Source organism: Ursus arctos, unplaced genomic scaffold (genome assembly GCF_023065955.2).
Source record: "Ursus arctos isolate Adak ecotype North America unplaced genomic scaffold, UrsArc2.0 scaffold_10, whole genome shotgun sequence".
In the NCBI taxonomy this organism is placed as follows: Eukaryota; Metazoa; Chordata; class Mammalia; order Carnivora; family Ursidae; genus Ursus; species Ursus arctos.
The window spans coordinates 50107782-50129442 of NW_026622764.1; the positions used below are offsets into that span (position 1 = coordinate 50107782).

The window sequence follows — 21661 nt, forward strand, 5'->3', positions numbered from 1 at the left end:
TTGGTTTAATTAGGGACAGAAGGGGAAGGGGTAAAAAGTCCTGTCCGCTCACCATCGCTCCCCAACACCCTTTGAGGGTACCTCGTTACACTGTTAGGAAACCATGGCCTTAGAGAATGACTTATTCTCCACAAAAACAATAAATCTGAGAACACTTTTTCAAGTGCAACTTTTCAATAACTAACTAAATCTGCCTGTTGCCCGGTGTGGCTACTTGAGTGCTCAGAGGAGAAACAGTTACCTCACTTTTGATGAGAAGAAGTACTTAGAAGAAAGAAAACAAAGGCATTAAGAGCTTTTGAAAAGGAGATCTACTTTAAGGTTCCAGTGAAAACGTTCTCAGGGGCTTGCAGAAATCACAAGGAACAAACGAATGAAGATAAAGGCTTCCGGACTTAAATAAAATGGTTCACACAACTGTTACCATTCCTCTGTTCACTCCAGCGTTTCAGTGCTCTGTGAACATTAACAATTTTGCTGATAAGATGAGTTTATGATGGTTATTTGCATGTAATGCTACTCCTGTCTGAAGATGCTGTAAATGCTGTCCCTGAGAATAACCGCGTGCAGTTGGTAGACCGATTATGAGAAACTGTAAAAGCTTCAGATGGCTTTGAAATGTGTCCTGACACTGCGTTACCATTTCTTCTCAGTAACTCTTTCTCGAGGGTCCCTGTGGTTTGGCAAGGATCATGCGAAGATGGAACAGAAAGTGTCGGCGGACTCCGAATGTGCCTCCTGGACCTGGACTGTAATGATCCAGGGCTGGGGAGCCGAGCCTGAGCCAAACCACACACACGGCAGATGCTGAGACAGAGAGGTTTCAGGGAAGAGTCCAGATCACCGGGCCAGGCCAGTGGCTTCTGAAGGTTTCAAAGCAAATACAGACTGGACATCTCGAGAGAGGAGGGATAACTACAGGAGGACCACATTAAGAGCCATCTGGAACTGGGGAGTGGGGCATCTCAGAGCACACGCTAATTCTTAAAGATTCCACGTGCAATGCCATCCCAGGCTATGGAATATAAATTTTTCACTAGAACTCCTAAAACTCATTTGCCCCTGCATCATTTTATATTGGCTGAGAAAGTTACATACTTTCATTAGTTATTCCTAGTCCTCACACTTCTCTTGCAAATGAGAACACGAACGCACAGACGAAGGGAGCTGAATATGATCACGTGGTGCAGATACAGAAGCGAGGGAATGGGATACGCCTGACGCACACGCATCAAATATCTCTGAGACGATACCACAAAAAAGTCCACTAATGGTGGTCGCCACCGGAGAGGGAAGCAGGAGCTGAGAGAGGGGGCAAAGGCCTCGCTCTCACTCTTTTTGTACCTTCTACACATGTTTAATTACCCCCCAAAAAAGCTCTCACAGAATGTCAGTAGGCTCCATCCCACCTCTTTCCCACCCTCGACAAAGGACACTGGGGAGCCCCAGGAGAGACTGGGTGGCCGGCGGCCTCTCAAAATTGTAGACATGTTGGCAGGGGTGGTGAGATTATACGAAGTCTCCAGGGCACCCAATGTCGGAGGGCGGGGGGAAGCCTGTCAGGAGTTCTGGAAACACAGGGAACACTGGGACAAGGTAAATGGCACTGTGAAGAAACAGCCAGATGAATCCAGGATGAAGGACATGCCATAAAACAACTGATCTGAACTCTCAAGAGAGCCACCACCCCGAAAAGAGGGTAGTGGCAGGGGAAGTGGCCGTTCCAGATTAAAAGAGGCTAACAAGACATTACAACCAAAACACAAGTGTGGACTTTCACTGGATCCTGGATTGTGTGTGTGTGTGTGTGTGTGTGTGTGTGTGTGGAGGGGGGAGACCAATTAGAAAAGACACTTTCGGGAAACACCGTGGTGAGCACTAATATACGGAACTGTGGAATCGTTAAGCTGTACCTGGAACTAATATAACCCTGCACGTTCGTTATACTTCCATAAAAAAAGACACCTTTGAGATAGCTGGGAAAAGTGAAGGTGGACTGGACATTAGAGGATGTTACGAAATTACTGATAATCTTCTTAGATGCGATAATGGCATTGAGGTTGTATTAGAAAATGTCCTGTTAGGAGAAGCATAATAAAATATTTGGAGGTAAAGCGTTATGACGTTTATAATTTACTTTCAAATGATTCGGAAGAAGGAAGAGAGTATGTATTTAGAGAGAGACATAAAGCAAATGAGGGAAAATGCCAACAATCGACAAATCTAAGCGAAGACATATGGGTGTTCATTTCACTGTTCTTTCGACTTTTTCTGTAGGTTCACATTTTTTCAAAATAAAAAAGGCGGGAAATAAAGGGGAAAATTTAAAAACAAGAATATCAAAAAGGGAAAACAAACAAAGGGGTGGGGGGTCCTGGCCTGTCTCCAACTAGCCCTCTGACTTTGGGAAAAGTCCTTAATGTTCCTGGGTCTCGGTTTCCTGTGTGAGGAACGAGGAAACTGAGTAAATGACCTAGGAAAGCAACCCCGTTCTGAAGTCCACGGACACGGGGAGGAATTTGCAGGAAGGGGACTCCTGTGCCTTCCCCATCCTGCCTCTCCCCCAGCCCTTGACGTCCTTGCCCAACGACTGCTTTTCCTCAAAGAGCTTGTTTTGTGAAGACTTAATGTCTTTTCCTTTTGTTGGAAAGATTTTAATGCACTGGAGACTTTCTGTGCTCTTAAAAAAGTTCTAAAGGAACTGTAGTGAATGTAAGGAGTATGTTTAGAAGTATGAGAAAATGCACAAACCCCAAACAATCAAAGAGCTGTCTATTAAGGATCTACTAGCATAAAAAAACAATAAAGATACTTCAAACCGTGAAGGAAGTTATTCTTATCTTGGTGTCTTGCTATAATTTCTTGTTCTAAATAGTGACTGGATTTGGTAATAATTTACATTACCATAGTAACATATGGTTATCTTCTCAATATATCTGTGGTTTTACTGATAAAGACTGAGGAAATGGTTTGTACTCTTGTGGGAATCAAAGACTATCAGCAAAACACTACTTTTGGGGTAATGCCCCGGAGGGGGGGTGTCTGGAGAGGAGTGTGCTCTGTTCGTGCCTCTGTTACCACATGTCTCTCTCCGAATCTTCCACTAGACTTGGTAGTCTTTATGGGTCCCCCTCACTAGGCTATGTGCTCACGGATGGCAGGAACTCGGCACCTGGCACAGTACTCTGCTCTTCGCAAGTGCACAATTTGTCATTTTACGGAAATCCAGCACATCACGTGGCAACAGCTGGGCTGTAACTGGCAATTAGAAACAAAACAAAACAACATCCTGGGACATGCTCATTTTCTTGATATTGTTTCTTTTTGGTGCAATATGTCCAGTCTCATTAGTAGTTATTCCAAATAACAGACTTTTCACAGTGAGAATTGGACAAATCTCAATCTCTGCACACTGTGCTGTGTGAGATGAACGAAATATTTGGCACGCTTCGTGCTAATCACACCGTCTCCCTGCAGGCTCTGGGAATGGCTCTCTGAACTCCCTATTAGCTTTGCCCCCTTCCGCCTTCTAATTCTTTACCCAGTCCAACCGATTTCTTGGTGAACTCCTAAAAAAATCTTCCTAAAAACTTAGAAGAAGTAGTTTCACCTATCAGAGCAGTTCTGTTCTCAAAGGCACAGAAATCCTCTAACTGGAAGTTTTGTTCTAGAGAATATGAACAGGTATGCCAATTTTAAGAGTGATACGTTTGCTACGATCTATAATGGATCAACATCTCCATATAACTCACAGGAAGCTGAGGAACACTGACCTTCAGGAGTCACACAAGAGGCAGGTGGGCTGATCCAAATATTAGCGGAACCCAAGGGTTGTAAACCATTCAGTGAGATTTGTGCGGGTGTGATGGGTGGGTGTTTAACCATCCTCTGGGTGTCCGTGGTCCAAGGAATTATCTCAACCTCCTACTAGAAAGGATCTAAATATTTTAAAATAAATATTTTCTAGAAAACCACATAAAAAAGCAAAAAATCAAAATCAAGAAAAAGTTACATCTGAAGGGACAGAGGGTCAAGGCAAGGAAAAGGCTGAATACCGGGGCACAAGCCATAGGACATAAAGCTGTCACAGCTGGTCTTTGAGTTCGGCTCTGAGTTTCTGGCAACTAAAACTGCAAGGGAATCTTGAACAGTTCCATGGTTTTCACGAATCACAGGGGGAAACGCAACCCGGTTCTTCAAGGGAAACAAAGCTGCTCCCTACACGGAAAGTCCACCTCCTATTTGTATTGGCATCCTGCACTGGTACAGAGCCTGGCAGCCCACAGCACTCCCTGATCAAAGCCGCCTTTTCCTGCCACTTCACGCAGAGCTCCATACAAGGGACTCTGGGAGGCCTGGAGCTCTGAAACAGGCTTAAAGTAAATGACGTGATGGGTTCCATCAATCTGTTTCCATCCTAACACAAGACATGTCTCAGGACAGTGATCCTACAGGTGGGCTGTCGAGCCAAATAATGATCTAAGACTGCCTGTCTCTGCAGGACATGCATGATGCTGAATACGGTCTAGAATACCGACGGAGAGGCCATGCACCCGCCACACGTGTCGCACATACACCGTTTCTCTCCGCCGCACTTGTGATAATAACGACACAGCACGTGCCGTGTGACCTGCTCTGGTAAGGGCCAGAGTGCAGGTGCTCCTGCGGCTGACTAAGCGTGGACTGCTGGGCTCACCTTGGGCGGTCACCTGGCTCTGGGGGATCCCTCCTGCACATTCCCACATCTGAAGGAGGATGCAGAGCAAACTGAGCACGCGCAGAGTGGACGTAGTTTAAATGGCAGACTGCATGTCTCCCGGCCTTGCCGTCCTCATTGTCAGCGGCGTCATCTATTACTGTGTAATCCTCGCCCACGTGGAAAGGCACAGCAAGGCTGAGAATTATCCTCTTTGAGGGTGTTCTCAAACCTTGGGAGGCTGTCTGCTGGGCGGTGGGGCAAGAATGGGGTGTGGCGGGAACTGGGATGAGGAGGGAGACTCCGAGAAATCTGGGGAAGAGACTTGTGGTGTTTCTAAATGTCTGGTTTTTTCCCCCTAACATTATGACCAACATCACACACTTGTAAAGTGCTTTCTTCTGTAGTAATCAGTCCTTTAAATTGTATTGGTCCTTTAAATCATTTTCTGATGATTATGGCAGATAAAACAAAAGGTTCTCTTTCTCTATGCTGGTAGGTGAGCTGATGAGCTGATTTTTGTCCACTCCGGTGGAGCCTGCACCCACCTATCCATCATCATGACCTAACTTGGGGTGACCCTGGGGCAGATGTGTTCGGTGACACCTCTCACCATTCTTAGTTCATGCCATACCTTGAACTTCTCCTCATAGTTCTCGAAGGCTTCCATGACCATACACACGGCCTCCATGGAGCGCTCCAGCCGGCCGTCCACCCCGTTAAAGCGGTACATGCTGCCAGATACATCGACCACCAGGCGCAGGCGCTTGGGTTTCTGTTGCGGGCTGCCCAGCTGCGGGGGAACAACAGAAAAGCCTTGTGAACCAGAAAACCATCCCTGGATGCCGTTCTGAGGGGCTCACAGAGGCCCCAGAGTGCCAGCCGCGGGGCAGGCCGATCAGCTGTAGGCTCAGCATTGCGCAAGGCTGACCTGGCAGGTGGAGAGGATTGTATTTCAGTAAATGGAATTTCAGACTTGGGCTGGTAGTTGGGGCCATATGGGAAAGATTTTCCTTTCAAGTATGGTCCTTTCGAGACCCAACCTCATCTAGTAAAACCGCCTCACTGAGGCTATTATCCTTAAAAATAATAATCTGGAAAGATATAAACCCCAACATGTCATTTTCATGTCATGCCTCGGAGTCAGTTACACTAGCAAGACTGAGTTATTCTGGAAGGCCACATCAGTTTTACTCTTACCTGTTACGTTGTGACCTGCAAATCATTTCCCACAAAGCCCGCCAGAAATGTCAGATTCCTAAAACAAGGTTATGTGAGATGGGGTCTGGCAAAGAACCGAGGGAATATGTTTCTGCAGTGTCTTCTGTTCTTAGTAAGCTTTCGGGTTTCTCTTCCTTCCCGTTACTGCATTACTACTCCTGTGACTTTTCTGGGCGCTTAAAGCATGAGAGTGGCGCCTAACTGCGCTTGAGCGACAAGTGTTGATTAAAATGCGAAACTCCTCCGAGTTTCAGTTTGATTTTGGACTCATGCCTGCCAGTTTGCCAAATTAAAAACAAAAGTATGTTTGTCAGTTTTACTTACAGGAAAAAATGAAGAAGAAAAATTCCAGATTATTCTGTCATTATACACTCGCAGACATGCATGAAAGCTAATGAGCATGGTTAGTAATTTCCAAAACATAGTGTGGGTATTGGAGGGCAATGATTTCAGACAAAATTCAATATATTTCTTAAAAACTTGTTGAGTCCGCCTAAATGAAGAACAGTACCACATATGCTTCCATGACCACTCGCAATTCAGATATTTCTGAGCACATTTGTTGACTGCGATGAGTCAGTGAAGAACGCAGTTGTTGACTCATGCCAATGACACAGAAGTGAGTACTGCCCAAATTACCAAAAGATCCTCTCTGAATAAACATCGAAATGGAGTAAGTGACTACCCTTCCCCACCAGTCACTGCATCCCCAGCTCTCAGCGGCTGCTCAGCAATTCTGGTTATTCTGGGACACAGGCGATCACAGAGCCCTCCGAGAGGAGAGATGCAGTATTTCACCCACCGCCATTTTATGTTTGCCGCTCTGTTGCAGATGCTTTAATATTAGGGCTGTGTAAAGCTTTGTATACTACGGTTGGAATTACTTCAGGGAGAGTTTCTTATTTTCGAAAATTTTCTTCAGGTGTAGGATGGGAACAGACCTTTAAAGTCACAGGACAGTAGAAGACCACCAAGATTGCTCTAGGGCTTCCGCCAGCACAGTCCTCCAGGATGCATGGACACTGAGTGTCTTCACTGTCCCCTCCAGGGGCATCCTGCTCTCTGTCCTAGGAGCTGATCTGCATGGACAGCAGCAGCCTCTCTCTCAGCTGCTAGCTTCTGGTGGATTCTTTTTTTTTTTTTTAAGATTTTATTTATTCATTTGACAGAGAGAGACAGCCAGCGAGAGAGGGAACACAAGCAGGGGGAGCAGGAGAGGAAGAGGCAGGCTCATAGCGGAGAAGCCTGATGTGGGACTCGATCCCACAACGCCGGGATCACGCCCTGAGCCAAAGGCAGACGCTTAACCGCTGTGCCACCCAGGCGCCCCTTCTGGTGGATTCTGCAGATGGGAGACCCTGGTAGGAGATCGGGTTGCCATATTCAGGGTTTTTGGTGTTTTGACAAAGATGGCAACTCAAGAAAGCATTTGTCTATAAAGAGGGCTGGACTCTACAGACCGAGGCTACTCGTTCACCATTACTTACCTGCGGCTCCAGCTCACCCCGGCGTTTGTAGATGGCTTTTTCTCCAGTCAGCCCATCTATGATCTTGGCATCATCTAGTTCCCCTGTAGCTTGGTGTCTTAGCCACTGTCTTTCTTTACCTTTAGCCTACAACGACACACACACACAAATACAAATCCTTATTTTAATGACTTCTGGAGGGTACCTGACACATTTTCTGTGTGAAAAACAGGAAACACACCAGGATCTTTACAAATAAGTGATGCGTCTGCATGAACACAGTTTCATCAAAGGACTGGTTTCTGCTCTGCCAACAAAGAATGCCCTTTGGGTAGATTTTGTCAGTTTTAATCGTCTTAACACAGGGAATGATAAAATGAACTCACTTAAAGCACATATAAATGGGAAAACAGTATGCAAATGAGCCCTTGGAGAGATGTGCAGAGTCCAGAAACGCAGGGTTATACATTTCTTACGCATCTTCTGTCACGGTACTTCTGGCGAATTTCTTAGGTAACAAAATAATCAGCTTGAACCTGTTAACATTGTCCACAGGCACAGAGAAAACGTGATCTTCAGAACTCTTCCTTTTGGGAAAAAAATTTGTTATTTGAGTTCTCTGTGACTTATGGTACAAGTGGAAACAGCTGAAAGTAATAGTTCATGAGCATGTTGCGTCCCCCATGTCTCTCTGATGAGAAATCTTCTGAATTACTTTCCCAAAGGTACTGCCACATAATACGTTCCCACAATGACTTGTAACTATGCCAGGTGGACCAAGATGGTAGTTAAGCGATGAAGAATGACAGTATCCCAAAGGAAGGCATGGGTTTGTTACAGCCAATGACTATATTTACATTAAGAAGTGGCTAGAATAGTTAAAATATTTTTGTGTGCAAGTGAGAGTCGTAGTCAAGATCATGTGAGTGCAAATGAGTGGTAGTTAAGATCCGAGAGTCTGGTTCCCATCTTCCCTTCACCATGATCAGATATCTGACCTCAAGCAAGTTACTTAACCTGTCCGCATTTCAGCGTCCTCAACTCCAAAATAAAGATAACACTAGTTCCTACTTTGAGTTTTTGTGAAGAGTGAATGAGATACTACGTGGAATTGGCTAAGGAAGAGCCTGGAAATCTATGTCAGCTGGTATCATCATCATCATCATCATCGAGACACATTACAGACAACTAAGCCCAGATTAACGTAAGCACACTTCCATCACTGTTTCATTGGAGGTGGCTGTAGGACAGTACTGTCATTGAAAATACAAAGCCAAGCTTTAGGCAGCCGGTGTTTCCTTTAGCAGAAGACCAACCACTACCCAGAGCAGCTCCAGACACTATAACCATAGGCAGGACTACCTATATTAATTTCTTGTTCCTGATGCCCTTGCTGCAAATGGGTGCAAAATTCCCTCATTTGAATACAAATATATTAATGTGTACACGCAATAAAGAGACACTCCTATGCCACTGTTATCACTAAGCCTTGATTTTCGAAGTTTCATCAATGCATTGACAAGGCAATGACGTTGAAGAAGTTCAAGGGAAACTATTCAGTTTCTAGTGACACGTAATTCAACTAAGTATAATATGGAACTCTCAGTTTAACCAAATAGTAAATGGAGAGTGCATCATAGTTTCTGGTAAGGCTAGAAAGTACACGTCAATCCTAAAGGAATCGAAGAGGTCCAGGATCATAAGCATGGGTTATTAAAAAAGAAAAAAAAAAAAGCACTGTGCCACTTTGTAGCTCATCCCCGTTTTACTTTCTTTGTACTTACCGCTGTTTACAAATGTATTATTTACCTCTTTGTCTCTCTCTTTTTTTTTAAAGATTTTATTTATTTATTCGACAGAGATAGAGACAGCCAGCGAGAGAGGGAACACAAGCAGGGGGAGTGGGAGAGGAAGAAGCAGGCCCATAGCAGAAGAGCCTGATGTGGGGCTCGATCCCAGATCGCCGGGATCACGCCCTGAGCCGAAGGCAGACGCTTAACCACTGTGCCACCCAGGCGCCCCCTCTTTGTCTCTGTTATCTGTCTGCTCCATTAGAAAGTCAGGCTTATGGGATAAGAGCCCTTACATAACTGCAGCACCTAGAACAGTGCTTGATACATAACTGGTGCTCGACAAAAATTTACTGAAAGTTGATTGCTACTGTAAAATGTTATGTGATAATCATATAAAAGCATGTCCATACAGTATTATCTCAGTGTATATGTATGTACATTGTATACATGCAAGGAAAAATATGTGGGAGAAAACAAAAATATTAATAGTCATGGTTACTTTGGGGTTGTGACATTATGGGTGATATTGTTTTCTTCCCTTAATTTCTATATTTTCCAATTTCTTTCCTTCCTCCCTCCCTCCCTCCCATTGAAGAGAGTGAGAGAGCACATGCGTGTGCACAAGCTGGGGATGGGGGGAGGGAGAGATAGAGAGAACCTCAAGCAGACTCCCCATGCTCAGTACAGATCCCAACATGGGGCTTAATCCCATGACCCTGAGATGATCATGATTTGAGCTCAAATCCAGAGCTGGACTGAGCCACCCCGGCACCCCTCCAGTTTTCTTTTTTTTTTTTTAAAGGTTTTATTTATTTATTCGACAGAGATAGAGACAGCCAGCGAGAGAGGGAACACAAGCAGGAGGAGTGGGAGAGGAAGAAGCAGGCTCATAGCAGAGGAGCCTGATGTGGGGCTCGATCCCATAACGCCGGGATCACGCCCTGAGCCGAAGGCAGACGCTTAACCGCTGTGCCACCCAGGCGCCCCTCCAGTTTTCATATAATGAACTCATGACTTTTATAATCTGAAACAAAAGTAAGTTTTTTTTCTCAAAAGGGTTTAAAAATATCCTTTTATACTTTTATGAAATATATCTTTGAGACTAGCTTGCAGGTTATGCAGAGTAAGGCTTCTCAAGCTTTAATATGCATACAAAGAACTTAGGGATCTTGATAAAATGCAGCTTTTGATTCGGTGGGGTTGTTAACTACTTTTTGATTCAGTAGGTTTGTTAACAACTGGTCCAACAGCACTGCGGAATTCTACTAATAATTAGTAAAAATGATAAAAGGGGGTCCTTTTCAGGGGACCTACTATTGCCCATGGTAGAGAGGCTACAGAATTATAAAATGCTTACTTTTCCCTTAGAATATTATATTTGTCTGCTGTCTCTGGATTCACCACCATGGAAGAAACTAGGGATTTTAGGTCTTGATTTTCTTTGCCAATGTTGCTTCTTTTCCTAGATATAATTATCATCCCCTAAGGTACTCGTTAGGTTGAAGACCATTTCCGTTATATGTGCCAACAGACGAAAAGAACTTGGTAAAATTTGGGGTAAGGGTGAGGGAAGGAATCTGCTTTTTCCAATAAATCTGCTATCCCTTTCTTCCTTTTTTTGGGTCAACTTTTAAAATTGAAGTACAACATACTTGTAAGTAAAGTGCCTCCATCTTAAGTGCAGAGCTCAATGGACTTTAACAGTGAGTGCCCCATGTAACCACCTGTATCTCCACAGCCCCCATCGTGACTTCCACCCGCATGGCTTAGGTTTGCCGGGCTTGGGACTTCACAAAAATGGGAGTCCCACAGGATGTGCTCTTCTGCGTCTGGCTTCTCTGGCTGCACGTGACTGCTGTCAGGTTACCGACGCTGCTGTGTGTGGCAGCTCTTTACGCTTGCCCACTGCCGCACTGAGAGTCAGTCCTATGATTCGGTCACAATTTATGCCTTCTACAATGGCGCTGCCTCCACTCCGGGGCTATTAGGAATAATGCCGCCAGGAGTGTCCTGAGCATGTCTCCTGGAGCGGGTGTGTGTGTGTACTTCTGCTGGTTAGGAACCCTGGATGCGTTCAGCTCTAGTAGATACTGCTAAACAGCTTTCCAAAGTGATTTTTCCAACTTATATTCCCATGAGCAGTATGAAGGTTTCATCTGCTCATATCCTTACCAATACTTGATATTGATGGCTTAAAAAAAAATTGTTAGCCATTCTGGTGGGTGGATAGCATGTTCCCTTCCTCGTTATTTTTATCTGTGGAAAAATGAATTTTGGTTCTGCTGGTCACGGATATTTTTAGGAACATGAGCCAGTAGTTTTTGTTTTTGAGAAGTGGAAGTATGTACTAGCCTTTGATCCGGAGCTGCTGGGCACAAAGACATTTTTATAATAGTAGCACTATTCATTAGTCTTCGAGTCTAGAACTTGCAGATAACTATGGCCAGATAATTTATGATCTGCCATCTGCCTAGCCAGCCCACCAATTTTTGGAAACTTGAAACAGGAAGAGGCCTGTCAGAATGGATACTCTTGGAGGCAAGAGGCTGGAGGGGGAGCACTTTAAAAATTTACTTTGGGCTGGAACAGAAATATTTATTATTATGGACTGTGTATTTTATGGGACTCACTGAGATACGTCCTTAACTAGTACGTTCCCACTGCATTTAAAGATATGCTTTTATGTATAACAAAGGTCCCAACATAAGCTTTATGGTATATTCCTATTGGATGAAGTAAAAGTATTCTTATAAATATGTCCATCTGTTTTGGATTATACAATAAGTTGATACTAATGAGAATTTATTATATATAAACCTAGGTTTCACTAGTAAAAATCTATGTTACAGACTTTCTAGAAAAGAAATACAGTTTTATTATGTTCATGTAAAGAACACCTAGACTAATTGAAATGCTCAGAGGATGACGTATTCTGGTTAATTTATTTTCTGGGAAATAACTGGTTATCCAGAAAATACATTCACACTCGTCTGCAGCAGTGAGGACATCAGGAAGAAGACACTTGACAAAAACCAATTACCTTGTGGTTTGTGACACTTGATCTTGCGATCTCAGCACTGGAAGTATTCTGATTAATCTTCAATCTTTGCTTATCTGGGTTGTGGTTAATCATGACTTCCTTTACCTATAAACTCTACAAGTAAGCTGATTTTCTATTATTCCTTCAGAATTTATTTAATGAAGAGATTAGAAAGATTTAAGCAGCAATTTTTATAGAAAGCACATCCATTCTACAAAATAAAGCACATAGACGATCATCAATAAATACTGCTTGTGTGAACGAGTAAATGTAAATGGATGTCTGAGGATACCTGGGAGCAGTGATTCTTTTATTAAACATTAGCTCCTGTTATTTGTAACATTTCTCCATGTTCAACCAACATATACTTCTTATGCTATTAATCTGCACCTTTAAAAAAATAAGATGCTGGATTAAGGTAAACTTTTGCACAGTGTTTATAAAATAACAAATTATAAATCAGTGGAAACAATACGATTTTCTTTGGGGTTCTCTGTATTTTTTTTTTTTTAAGATTGTATTTATTTACTTGACAGAGACAAAGAGACAGCACAAGCAGGGGAAACAGCAGACAGAGGCAGAGGGAGACGTAGGCTCCCCACTGAACAGAGAGCCCAATGTGGAGCTCGATCCCAGGACCCTGGGACCTGACCTGAGCCAAAGGCAGATGCTTAACTGACTAAGCCACTCAGGCGCCCCTGTGGTTCTCAGTATTTTGACATAGCAAAAAGTATTTCTCTAGATACCTGTTAGGTTGCTAGCCGCTCTAAATGCTGAAACAGGGTTGCCCTGGAAAGAGAAGATACAGACCTTCCTATTTCAAGGGATTCCCTGTTTCTAGAAGTGACATGTCCTGGCAAGGGTAAATAGTGATTCACGTACTTAACAAGGACGACCCTCTTTAGAAGAGTTTGTTCTCCTGCTTGCTGATGTGAAACTAAACTATGACTTTGAGCCACAACGTACTGTCATTTTATAATTGGTTTTTATGAATAAAAGCAATTTTATGTCTGTTCTTCAAGAATTCAATTTTTTTTTACCTCCAAGGAGCTGGGAACCACACATAGCAGAGTGTGGTCGTGCAGCAGGCATTGGAAACCGGCTCATTCAAATGGAGCCCTGTGTTCACCGGGCCCTGCTTTCCCCCAAGTCGTCCTCATCTCAGGAAAAGGCAGCCGGCAGCCCCATTCTTCGGGCTGTTCAGGCCACACGCCTACAGGCATCTCGCATCCTCCTTCTCTCACAGCTCACGTCTAGTGCGCGGCAAAGAAGGGCGCAAGCACCCTTCTCTCTCGCCTGGACCACTGCCACGGCGTCCTGCCCGGCCTCCCTGCTTCTCCCCTTGCCCCCGTGGGCCCCTCTCCACACAGGAATCGCAAGGATCTTTATGACAACACGCTGCAATTTGCAGCAAACGCATTAAAAAATACTGGCATGATTAAATTTTTAAAACGCCTGACTGAACTTCTCTTGTTATTTTCAGGAATGAACTAGCATTTGTCCCTCTCGCAGGTAATACAAATTATCGCACTTTTTGCTTCCTTCTATCCCTCCTATCGACTTCTTGATTTTGGCTTAATTTGTGAGACACCATGAGAATTTAGGCCCCGCTTGTTATTATTACGTTCACTTTTCTTATATTGTGTATCTTTTTCAAAGCATTATTCTTGATATCTGAGTTTTCTTTGAAACATACCACAATTACTTAGAGCTGACTCTGTGTTTAACTGATTCTGAGGCTCATCGTAAGCCCTTTTACACCATGAATTTCCCATTCTTAAAGAATTCGAATTCCCTTCCTAATTGGCTGGAATATTTAAACAGATGTGCTTATTTTGTACACGTATGTGTGTGTACATGTGTGTACATGTATTTACTTCACAGTTATTTGCAACAAGAGCACTTAAGTGACACGTATCTGAAGTCTCTGAATGTCTGGAAGTGTCTCTCCGTCTCCTTGTACTTTGGCTGCGTAGAGAGTTCTCGGCTCACAGCTCCCCCTCCCCCCTGTTCTGTCACTATCTTGTGGCATTCAACGTCTCAGAGACAACGAAGGTAAGATTAATTTTTGGCTAACAAGAGCTTGTTTTTCGTCTGCCGGGATGCTTTTAGGCTATGGTCTTTGCTTTGGAAATGTCAGCGCTGTTCCGCGAGGCTGCGGTGAGGTGCGCATCTGTCCGATTACTTTCGCCTGGGCCTCGGAGAAGTGTTTTTCACCCACAGCTCAGTGCAGTTTGTTGTTGTTGTTACTCTGATTATTGTTCACGTGTTCTTTCGGGTCCTCTTCGGGAATATCATTGGCTCATTCAGCATGGATTTACGGCACGTTCACCATGTGCCAAGGTCCTACTTCTCGGGAGGGCTCGTGGCTCAGTGTGTTAGCCCTCTGCTCTGTTTTTACCGATCAGCTGTCTTTTGTTTTTATCTCCTTATTTCCTCTACAGTCTGGAATAACAATTCAAGTTTCCACTTACGTTAGTACTTAGACTTAAGACTGGATTGAGTCTGTTCCTCCTACTTTCAATGTAGATTTCAGTTTTGGCACTGCATTTTTAGTTTTTTTTTTTTTTAATAATCTTTCCTTATTGCATTCAACTCCCTTATTATTCCTGCTTGCTTCTTAGCCAGACTTTTAAAAATCCATGTCTTACTTCACATATCTCAAGTTTCTTTGAATTGTGAGAACACAAAGCAGATGTTTTCTAGAACTCGGGTGTTTTCTGAAGACAGTACTCTAGCCCAGCAGCAGCATCTCCTCTGCATCCTGGATGCTTGCTACCCTACCTCACTGCAGAATCGTCTCATAGACCCTGTGTTATTTCATTCTGGGTGTCCCTGCTCTTGAAGGATGAGACGGCTCTCCAAAACCGTTTAGGAGCAGACTGGGAACAGACCCTCCTTGCTTGCACTGACTCGCCACTTTGTTATTTTCAGAGTTCTTCTTGAAGATTTTCAACTGGTGTTCTTAGTTGAATTAAATCTACACTCCTTAGCTCAGTAGGGAAGGAGCTGGAACTGTGGACAGTCACGGCATGAGAACTTCATCCTCACATCATTTCTTTCTTTGTTTGGAAAAGCCATCGCAAGGGGGCCACTTAGTATTTGATCTCATCTTTAAGCCAAGGATAAGTCAAGGCTGGTCTGGCCCCTTTCCCGGTGTTACTCCCTCCCCAGCTTTCTGTTTGCTGTAGCCACGGCCTAAAATCTGGACCTCCCCACCCCCACTGCTCCCGGTGTTGCTGCTTGGCCGCGCCAAGAGGGAGGTCAGGTGATCTGCTGCTCGCCAACTTGAGGGCTCCGGCTTCTATTCCCCGCCTCTCCATGTAAGGGAGGCCAATCTGATTCTCCTGGGTTTCGTGCACTTCCTGGCTAGTAACGCTCTTTCTTAGGGAGGTTTTTGAGTTGTCGCTAGTACTGTCATCCACAGGGTCTCATCACACTCCATTCAGCACAAATCCTTCAAAGCTTCCTGCGTGTTACCAGTACTCTTCCCTAATTTCTACTGTCATGTGGTTTTTCACTGTTTACAGGATTTTGTTATTTTAACATGTTCATGGTCATCCGACGAAGACCGAGTTAGAGGCCCGTGCTCAAGCAGCCTAGAAGTTGGGACTGTATTTCTCGGCTGCACTTGGTTGAAGTTGTCCCTCCTGGGCACTAACGCTATGTGCTGAGTGACGAGCCATTTGGGTGCTAAAAAGAGTAACTGGCATTCTACGGTTCTCCCCGAAATGCAGACATTCCTCGATGTGGCTGTTTCCACCTTTCCTCTCCCTTTGCTCTGTACTCTCATCCTAGTCGACACACCTTTTCTCTTGGCTTGGGCTGTTGCTCTACACTGATGACCTTAAGAATGCAGACATAGATATGTATACAGATACGCAACCTATCTGGTCCTAGTCTTGCCCCTGAACTCCAGATTCACATCTTAAAATCTTCAAATATCATGCATGACATTTTTACGTAGGTGTCCCAGCAGTGAGAAAACATGGTAACGTCCAGACCAAACATTTGCTTTCTCCACAAGCCTCTCCTCTTCCTGGCTTCCCTATTGCTGTTCTCTAGGGCTTGAAAACCTCACCATTTCCCTCACCTCACGTTCAATCAGTCACTGTCTTCCCGTCCTACCTCCAAACTGCCCCATCCTTTCCATTTTCACTTCCATTACCTTGGCTCAGGTTCCTATCACTTCTTACCTGGATACCGAAAGTAATTTTAATGATTTGATTTCCGGTTTCCCCACCTCTCTCTTCTCTGATCCTTTCTCTCTCCATGGTTAGGAGGTTATGAAGCCTCCGAAAGAAGATACAACGATACGACTCCCTTTCTCAGTCATGTTCACACTCCTCAGCTGATTATGGAATACAGTCAGCATGGTGTTCAAGGTCCTTGGGGGTTCACCTTCCCCTCATTTTTTCTCCTACTACCCACTGCCCTCAGCTCCATCCCCAAACTCTGAACTCTAGTCCTTCTGGACTGTTTGTCATTCTCCAAACAGCCTTGTATTCAAGGCTTCTTCCTCTGCCCATAGGTTCCTTCTGTCTAGACCAGAGCTATGCACACTGCCTTTGGTGAGTAACACCTGCTACTGGTCCATGATGAAATAAGTTACAGAAGTGAACAGTAAGCATCTAAAAACTGGTATGGCAATTTGACAAAGTGCTTTTTGTTTGCTGAATCTAAAACTGAATAACACAGTTTTGTATCCTATATGTTCATTTTTATATCTTTTTCAGTAATTCATTTCTGTTTTATTTTATAAAAGCATTAGTTCATGGTCAACGAAAAAAACCTGGCCTCTCTCCACAGAAGGCTTGAGAAGCTCTGGTCAAGACTGTCCTTCCATCCGCATCCTTAGAAGAGTTCCCAATTGAAACCATGCTCACCCTTCATGGTCCAGCTCAAATGGCACTTCCTCTGAGTTTTCCCTAACTGCGCAGCCTAGAAATTGCTCACACATTTGCCTACATGACACACACTTGATTTAAAACGCGGCCGTGGCCTGTACGGTATTGTGTCCTACTACAGCTACTCGCATATCTTCTTTCTTAAGTTAGTCATTGAAGGCAAGAAACCTTAGGCAAAAGAGATATTCGACGGACGTTGACTGGATGAAATACAGTTATTCCGAATTGAATAAAAGGAATGGGGAAATGCCTTCCATTCTTTACATATGAATAAAGTGGGTGCTCAGAATAAAGTTTAAATTCCTTGCCCGGCACCTACCTGCCTCTTAGCCCAAGTCCTTGTGTGCATTTGACACTGAGTGGAATCCTGCTCACACTTGAACAGCCCTCAGCTCGCACCCGAGACCGCAGTGTCATGCCTTCGTCTACGCCATGTTCTCTGCTGGGGCATTGTTTTCGCCCTCCTTTAACTGGTGAATACTCATGTACCCTTCAAAAGCCGGCTCATGTATCCTTTCCTGAAAAATCTATCCTAGAATCCCTTTCCTCTGGCTTCCACTGCATTCTATGCATCTGTCCACCTAGACACCTATCATACTTAACCGAAATGATCTGTTTGGGTGACTGTCTTTCCCACTCCTCAAAACTATAGCCTTCTGGAGGACAGGGACAGTATCCCATGAATCTCTGTGCCCTCACTGCCCAAGCACAGTGCACGTCACACATCAATGTTCAAAAACACTGTTTATCTCAACCTAAGCTCATTTTAAACTACTCAAGGAAAAAAAAAGAACATAATTGTTGGTTCATGGAGATATCATGCTAGCCAAAGCAATCAGAGAAAGGCTAATTTAGTTTAGCCTGAGAATGAAATTACTGATTGTAGATCAGCAAAATGCTGGAGAGAAGATATGATTACAATCAGTGGCTTTTCGTGGAATGGATATTTTCTTTTGTCAGGCAATGCTGGAGACATGCAGATTCTGAACCAAGTATAATTGAAGTTATGATAGACTCTATTTGAAAAAGAAACTTCTTGCTATTGATTCATAAAAGGTCCAATAACCAGGACGCTACGATATCCCATACAGAATCCAGTCACGAAGCAAAGAGAGGTCACCGGTGACGGCTCTCTCAGCTGGGAAGGCCAGGAGTGGCAACAGACGCGTGCGGTGAAGCAGACGTTAACAGGAGCGGCACCGACGTTCCCTTTCTTCACATCTCAGCCCTGCCACCCGCAATCAGTGCGTGGGCTTGAAGCTGTACTTCGAGAAGTCATCTCTAACGATGATTTGCTAGTTCCTGGCCAGACTTTCTGCTGTTCACCAAGGAAACACCCATGGTTACCGGGATTACACAGCAACCTCAACACAGCTGGGAGCTATTAGTCAATCAGAGCCACACAGGACTGGTAGACGGTGGCGAAAGGGGGACCAAACAAAGCCTTCTTGTTTTGGTTACAACCTAAAGACTCATATTCCACCCGAGGCCCTGTCTATCCTTGGCCAGTAGCTGTGTTTTTAACTGTCTACATGGAGGACTAGAAGGCCCACCTGAGAATAACACTTCCGTGGATTTGAAAATACATGTATTCAATAAGGGAAACACTTGAAAATGCTGTGTTGGCATCCAGATAATGACGCAAAATGCTTTACGGGTATATGTGAGAACGATTCTTCTCAGAGAATTGTACGGTTGGCAGTGGGTACAGATGCCTAACAGGTAACGGGGACCCGAGCTTCGGGCTCAGATGCCTGCTTCCCTGGCCACATGACCCAGGCCGAGTCACAACATCTTTCTACTCTTCAGCTCCCTCAGTACAAAACGGGAACCAAATAGCTACATTTCATAAGATTGTGAGAATAGATAGGTTACAGACCTCCGCTTCCTTCTCTGTCAAATGTAGAAAATCGTTCTGTCTGGTTATCCTAAGGATTCACCAGCACAATGAATGAATGTGAAGTATGTAACTGGGTGTCTGGCTTGCAGTCCAGGCTGACGAATATTAGCAACAACTATGGAAGTAACGATGAAACAAACTCTTCCATAGAGAATGCTACGTGCTAGGCATTGTTTTACACGCTTTGTGCGTATCACGAGTCAATCTGCACAAACTGCTCTATGATCTGTCATTGCACTTTACGGGACCCAGGCTGTCCGGTGCTCTTAGTCACCACGCGATGCTGACGCTGACGATGGTGAGGGAAGAGATGGTGGCAACGCTGCTGCTAACGCAAGGCGTCTAGTGGAACGCCTGGCACACGCGATTGCTCAGTAACTGCCTGCTACTATTAAAGTGCTCGTGTATGTGGAGAGATGGAGTTCTACATCCGTTTTAGGTTCTCATCCAAGGATTACATCATTTTTATTCCCTTTCTTATATTTTAAAACTCTTTCTTGCTATTATTGAAGCCTAGTTTCTCTTTTTCAGATTTCCAGGGAAGAAGAGAATAAAAACATCCTTAAAACAATTACTCTATTTGAGAATATTTAGAAAGTTATGAACCCTGATTCCTTTATGGGTTTTTTTTTTTTTTGATAGGTGCCAATTTCTTGTTTTCCATCCGTTTAATCTATTTGTTGCTTTTCTTTGAGCCCTTCACAGTTCTCTTTCACATCTCTCTTTGAGGGCAGAAAGCCAAACTGGACACAGTTTCTGATACTGGTCTCATCACTGTTGCCTTTAGCAGAAGTCATTCGTTAATGGTAACCCTAACTCTAACCCAGGCTTACCTGGTGTCCTACTTGAAGAAGTCACAGAAGTGGGTCTACTTTTTCTTCCTTTGGCTGATCTGGTGAACATAATATCATTTATCTTAAAGGGCTGATGGGAGGATTAAATGTGGTGATGTTTGTGAAAGTAACCAGAGCCTGGTGCCCAGTGAATACCAAACTAATACCAGATGAGGATTCTCATTCCTTCAATTAAAAATGTATTCTCGTACTCCTCTCTGGTATTGTGAATAATCTAATGGCCCATTTGTACACAGGGTAAACCTCAACGTTGTCTGCATGTCATCATGGAAACAAAGGCCAGATTGTGATCTGGTCTCTGTGATTTTTTTAAAATAGATTTATTTATTTGAGAGAGAGAGAGAGAAAGAGGGGGGCAGAGGGGAGGGAGAGAGAAAGAATCTCAAGCTGACTCCCTGTTGACTGTGGAGCCCAACATGGGGCTTGATCTCAAGACCCCGAGATCATGATCTGAGCCGAAATCAAGAGCCGGACACTCAACTGACTGACCCACCCAGGCACCCCAACGTCTCTGTGATTTTGATAACCTTCTCCTTTGCCACTGTCCCCTACCACACACAGGCTCTTCTTGGTCCCACGGAACAACCTGCACTTGTCCATCCTGTGTCCTATGTCTGGAACACCCTGACTCCTCAACCATCTGGAAAATTCTCAGCATCTTTCAAGTGTGAACTCAAGCATTACATCCTCCACGAAGCCCTTCTTCGTTCATTCCACAGTACTGTGCACACACTTCTCTAGAGAATGTAAGAAATCCTTTGCCTATTTGTCTCTGAGTGGCTTCTTTGAGGGCAGGGGCTGTTTTTTTTTTTTTTTTTTTTTTTTTAGCCCTAATGTCTGGTGTGCATCAAGAACTTAAGAAATGACTGGCTGACTAAAGCACTCATTCTTCAGTCTTGGCATAAGCACTGCCTCTCATCACCCTCATTTCCTATGAACTGTTCATTTTGGCTCTTTTTCACCTTTTGCCTTGCCCTGGAGATCACCCAGAAGATGCCATTACTGCCCAGGGAGATAACCACTGGTAAAGTGAGTGTCTTCACTGGAGAAAAATCCAATCTTTCCATGTTACTTTGTTCACTCAATTTGCCTATGCATTTTTTTAAAAGCAAATTCTAAAAATAACAAGTCTTTGTTTGGGAAATATTGAAGCATCTTAATCAGCATTTTAAGGGACAAGAGCAGTATTAACTGATTCTGAGACAACCACAGTCTAAAACTGAAAAATAGCAGGCAAAGCAGGGTAGGGGGAACAGGAGGAGATGCCAGGAGACACAGAGAATGCACAGTCTGGACAACCCAAAATGCTCCTCTGTCTCTATAGCCAATGACAGGAAAATGATCTGTAGGAAGAGAATTCTACCTGCGAATTTCTAGTTAAGGTGGGATGCTCATAGATCTTATATGAGGGAAATCAGGAAGTCTAGTGTTTTCTAGGGTTGCTAGTCAAATTATTGCTTTCTGCACAGGTGGGGTCAAATACTCTTCCTTGGAGAGCTCACCTGAGAAGGCCATGGAGTGATCCACAGTCTTACTAAAACATTTCTGGCACTGATATTTTCTGACTGTCTGATTAGGGTTTGGATAACTTTTCCAAGAGCTTTGGGATGGGTCCAGCTTTGGGCCCAGATTATTTTCTTAGTCCACTGATGGAGGGATTACCTGTAAATTATCCAGGATGACTCGAAGGGAGCGCACCTGCCGTCGAACAGCACCTGAGAACCTTTCATACGTTGTGGCATCGTACTCACTCATTTGGATCTCCTTTAACCTGAAACCAGAGG

General features: G+C 44.1%; 1 protein-coding gene across 3 annotated transcripts in view; it reads right to left on the minus strand.

Annotated features, from left to right (window-relative positions):
* Positions 1–21661, minus strand: part of VWA8 (von Willebrand factor A domain containing 8) — a 336953-nt gene that overhangs the window by 15556 nt on the left and 299736 nt on the right. For all 3 annotated transcript variants that reach the window (XM_026493342.4, XM_044381840.3, XM_044381841.3), the window contains 3 exons: positions 21540–21648; positions 7405–7530; positions 5331–5489 (listed from right to left, as the gene is read on the minus strand). In XM_026493342.4, the coding sequence (XP_026349127.2) occupies positions 5331–5489; positions 7405–7530; positions 21540–21648 (394 nt within the window). The remainder of the gene's footprint in view (positions 1–5330; positions 5490–7404; positions 7531–21539; positions 21649–21661) is intronic.